Source organism: Alexandromys fortis, unplaced genomic scaffold (assembly GCF_014885135.2).
Source record: "Alexandromys fortis isolate MF-2015 unplaced genomic scaffold, M_Fortis_MF-2015_v1.1 scaffold_15, whole genome shotgun sequence".
Lineage (NCBI taxonomy): Eukaryota > Metazoa > Chordata > Mammalia > Rodentia > Cricetidae > Alexandromys > Alexandromys fortis.
In genome coordinates, this window is record NW_026067911.1 from 3,004,802 (window position 1) to 3,009,763 (window position 4,962).

General features: G+C 47.3%; 1 protein-coding gene across 4 annotated transcripts in view; it reads right to left on the bottom strand.

Moving 5' to 3' along the window:
• Positions 1–4,962, bottom strand: part of Usp13 (ubiquitin specific peptidase 13) — a 117,371-nt gene that overhangs the window by 27,205 nt on the left and 85,204 nt on the right. For all 4 annotated transcript variants that reach the window (XM_050138372.1, XM_050138374.1, XM_050138373.1 and 1 more), the window contains one exon: positions 458–546. In XM_050138372.1, coding sequence (XP_049994329.1) covers positions 458–546 — 89 coding nt within the window. The remainder of the gene's footprint in view (positions 1–457; positions 547–4,962) is intronic.

Consider the following 4,962-nt stretch of genomic DNA (forward strand, 5'->3'; position numbering starts at 1 on the left):
GTGTGAGGGGGCGAATCTCTGGTTCCTGCATTCCCCAGCCCCCCCCCCCCGCCACTCCAAGTGTGGTATCTAGAGTACTCATGGCAACCCAAGGGTGTGAGTCCGGAGAAAAGTGGGGTGGGTTAGAAACACAGTCTCTCAGCCCACCCTGCATCTGCCAGTTAGCATCCGCGTTTCCCAAAGGTCCCAAGTGACAGGATGCGCCACCGTGAGGACCGCACTTTCCCTCTTAGAACCCGGTCCCTCCAGAGTGCAGCCGTGAAGGGGTGGTCAGCACGTGGCATTTCTTATTGTCAGTATTTCTAGCAGGCTGTGAAACCAGTGAAAGGTGGGAGTGACAGAGAAACACTGGGATGGGTGTGATGGGGGCAGGGGTCCTGACGGCCTCTTTCACATGCCATGTCTTGTTAAGTGGCTCACTCGACAGTTTAAGCAAAAGCATGCAAAGGATACCTACCAAATTTTCTGGGAACCCAGTCAAGACCAAAAGTGAACTTCTTTATCTGCACTACCAAGTATTCAGGGAATGAGGCAAAGCGAGATGTTCTGGGGAACACAAGAGGGGGAGGGAAGATCAATCAAACAAGGCAGAAAGAAAGGCGAATGCAGTCGACAGCTCACAGGCAGCTTTGTCGGAGGCGCCTGGCAAAGCCAAGGATCGCCCTGTGAGGAGGAACCGGACAACAGTCGGGTGCAGGGCTACACGCCACTCGCTCCAACCTCCTGGCCTCTCTGCCAAAGAAAACGCTGATGCAGGCCACGTGAGCAAGGAGTGCAGCTGTTTCACAGCGAGCGCTTTGCTGCGACATTCGGAAAAGGGCTTTTCAGCCGTTTGGTTTCACAGCATTCTTGCAGGGTTTCCGTGTATGTACTTGTAGGTGTTCTCAGTCAAGCATGCTCCGTGTCTGTGACATTCCCCAGATGGTGCAGAGAAGCCCTGCTTCACTGAGCCGTAGAATCACCACCTCCCGGCAATGGGCTGGTACAAGGGAGGCGGACCAGAATTGGGCTTAGGCTGACCTTACATTACTGCGCCTCTTTAAATACCCGAATCTCAGGTGGCATGAGTCCTACAGATAGCTCTGTTTGGGAGAAATTACCTCAAGTAGCTAAACCTAGGTCTTGCCTTTTAAAGGATTTTGGTTTATATGTACGAGTGTTTGCCTGCGTGTATGCATATGCACCATGTTTGTGTCTGGTGTCTGCAAAGGCAAGAAAAGGGGGCCCCATATCCTCTGGATCTGGACCTGAAAGTGGTCATGGGCCACCATGTGCATCCTGGGAACCAAACCCTGGTCCTCTGCAAGAGCAGCAAGTGCTCTTAATTGCTGAAGCATCTCCTGAGCCCACTAAACCTTACATTTTAAAACTGATACATGTTAATTCTGAGTCCACTTAAAACGAAAGATCCAACGTCCTAGGCTTGGGTTTCTCACTTTTACACATAGACTAACTATTCAATTTGTACATCAAATTCATGCCTTTGTTCCAGCTCATTCAGTTACCCATCATTTCCAGCATTAGGTTCTATTTGGCTATCTATGTAAACAGAAAATGAGCCACATCCTTTCTCGGTCTTTTGGTTAAAATCAAGTACATAAAATGAGCCATGGATGGTGCAGTGGGTCCGTTTCAAAATAAAAGATTCTGAGCTGCCGCCGCCAAGCCACACCTTTTGAATTAGAACCACTGCCTTCTTTTTAGAATACATCTTTTCCCAGAGGCACAAGGCAAACGTCAATGTAGTACTGCCCTCTACTGCAGAACAGCAGACACAGCACAGGCTGGCCACAAACAGCAGAACGATGTAGCTTTGGGGCTTCAGAAGGCTCCGCAATTCACTGCAAATCTGGGTAAATCACTGGCCCATCTAGAAGTGAGCTTACTCATGCATCTGCCGCCAGGGCTGTGCAGTGCTCACACTAGTGCAGAACCTCAGCTGTGCAGTGCTCACACTAGTGCAGAACCTCAGCTGTGCAGTGTTCACACTAGTGCAGAACCTCGGCTGTGCAGTGTTCACACTAGTGCAGAACCTCAGCTGTGCAGTGCTCACACTAGTGCAGAACCTCAGCTGTGCAGTGCTCACACTAGTGAAGAACCTCGGCTGTGCAGTGCTCACACTAGTGCAGAACCTCTCGACACACCAGACAGAAATGTCCTAAGAAAGGGAAGTGAATTCTGCCAGCCCAAAGGTCTTGGACACTGAATTGGGCCATCACTGGTCTGTATTCTCCCCCAGACAAGTTACATAGCCTGCTGTGTCTCAAATTCTCCATCACAAGGACAGCAGAAGGGAACAGGCCATAATGTAAGGCAGCTAAGAGACTGGTCCTGCCAAGGAGTTGATCTAGGATTACCCTGGCTCCTGGAAGAAATTTATATTCCCTTCAGTCAGGTTCTCTGGTTGTCTGAGAAGCCTCAGTAAACATCATCCTCATGGAAGTGAGGCCAAGACTTCCGGTTTATCAAAACCAACAAAATTCACCTGCTGCTGCAGCATTTTTAACTGATGCAAAAATAAAAGAGTTGTTTTCTAACTGTTTGATGGTGTGTGAGAGAGAGAGGGTGGAGAAAGAGTAGAAGGAAGAGAGAAGGAGATGAGAGAGAGAGAGAAACATGTTCATGTGTACGGACACAGCAGGAATGTGTAGGCCAAAGGCCAACATGGGGTAACTTCCTTTCTCAAGCAGTCTCCACTGCCCCCAGAAATCTTCTGCATCCCAGCTCCCCAGCACCATGTACACAGGCGCGCATCACAATGCTCAGCTTTTGACACAGTGCCCTGAGACCAAATGCAGACAGGCTCTCTCCAACAGGCAGGCTCTCACTCTCAGATTCTCAGACTGAGCCAACGCCCCTGCCCGGGAGCTGCTCTTCTCTTTAAATCAGTGACGTGCCAAGGGGGAGTCAGGAGCCACAGTTACAGACCCTTATGCTAAAGAGCTGTGTGAAAACAGAGACATGGCAGGGGATCAGTCTGATGTTGGACAGAGGATGGGGGAACCATGGAAGACGTGACTAGTACAGGTAACTACCAACCTCAGCGTACAAGACGGCAGAGTAAACTGTTGCCACATTTCAAAGACGAGTGTCTTCAAAACCTAGGCCCTAAACCCAACCACACTTGGAGAGACTGCTCCATATCTATCTGTTCAGGTTCCTCGAGAGAGAGAGGTAAGAGTTTTCACTCATTAGCAACAGTTTGAGGACATCAAGTTTACAGTTAAATCCAACAATGTCATAAACGGTGCTTTGTGAAAGAAGAATAAGTATAAACAAAACTTTTGCATAGCCTTTTATTCCTAAACCTAATCTGTATAGCTTTTCTTGGAAATGTATACATTTTAAATAAAGACTATCAGAATATAAATCCAAAAAATCTGTATGAATATTTAACTTATCTTTTTAAAAAGCTACAGGAACTAAGTCAGGTGCTCAGAACAGGTCTTGGCACTACTATTGGGTCTGCAGTTACCTGACGCCTAGTGGCATTATTTTAGACATCAATTGCCCACTTATTACAGCTAAGACTAAATGTTATGGAGACATTTTATTAAGGGAAAAATAAAAGCCGCAGTGACTAAAATGATCTGCTCCATAGGGTTAAAAACCTGCTAAGTGGAAAAGAGTCCTAGTCAGTTTCTACTAAATGTGCCAGAAATATAACTAATCAACCACATGCAGGCCACATGATGCAAGGCATCACGCGGGTGCGCACACATGCGCACACACACACACACACACACACGCACACGCACACAAAAGGTCACAATGACAATAGCAACACCACCCATCCTAACTACTGACAGAGACCCTGCAAAGCACTTGTCCTCAGCTCCCTTGGACCTTCTCAGTTCTATAAATAAAATACTTCTGTTATCGGTGCTTTACAGATAGGAGGTGAGTCCTTTGGCCAAGGTCACCGTGCTGCTGACCTGGAGAGTCTGCTCTGAGCCCACTGCGCTCATCTTTCCCAAATGACAAGGAGGAAACGAAATCCCTCCACAGCCACATTGGCTCAAGGACAGGAGCTGGATCTTGTCCTGCTCTCTGCCTATTATGAGCAGTACATTCGTGGGTGAATGGATGTTCCAAACAACCTCTCAACCTCCCTAATGCCTCTAATCCATCAATACAGCTCCTCATGCTGTGGTGACTCTCCCCCAACCATAAAATTATTTTGTTGTACTTAATAACTGTAATTTAGCTACTACAACTAATCATAATGTATCTGTGTTTCCATTTCCCAACGGTCTTAGGTGACCCCTGTGAAAGCTGTGAAAGCGTTGCTCCCAAAGGGGTCAAGACCCACAGGTTGAGAACCACTGATTTGAAGGCTCATTGTTTCTGGTCCATCCTGACCTATAGGCGCACCAAGATTGACCTACTCTTTGTTTATTTGTTTGTTCGTTTGTTTGTAATACAAAGGGGTGTGTGTGTGTGTGTGTGTGTGTGTGTGTGTGTGTGTGTGTGTGGTCTACACTGACCTTGATATCGCTCAGTTGCCTAGACTGCCCAGGAACTCAACCATCCTCCTGCCTCCGCTTTCCCAGTTTGGGGATTACAGGGATTTACTACCACACCTGGCCACCAAGGATACCTTATGCCTTTTCCTGGATGTTCAGGCTCTGCGTCTAACGAAAGGAAAATTCAAGATCTCACACTACTGCTGAGTAGTACTCTAATATGTATATATTCCATACTTTCTTCATCCATTCTTCAATTGAAGGGCATCTAGGTTGTTTCCAGGTTCTGGCTATTACAAACAATGCTGCTATAAACATAATAGAGCATATACGTTTGTTGTGTGATAAGGCCTCTCTTGGGTATATTCCCAAGAGTGGTATTGCTGGGTCCATGGGTAGGTTGATCCCAAATTTCCTGAGAAACCTCCACACTGCTTTCCAGAGTGGTTGCACAAGTTTGCATTCCCACCAGCAATGGATGAGTGTACCCCTTTCT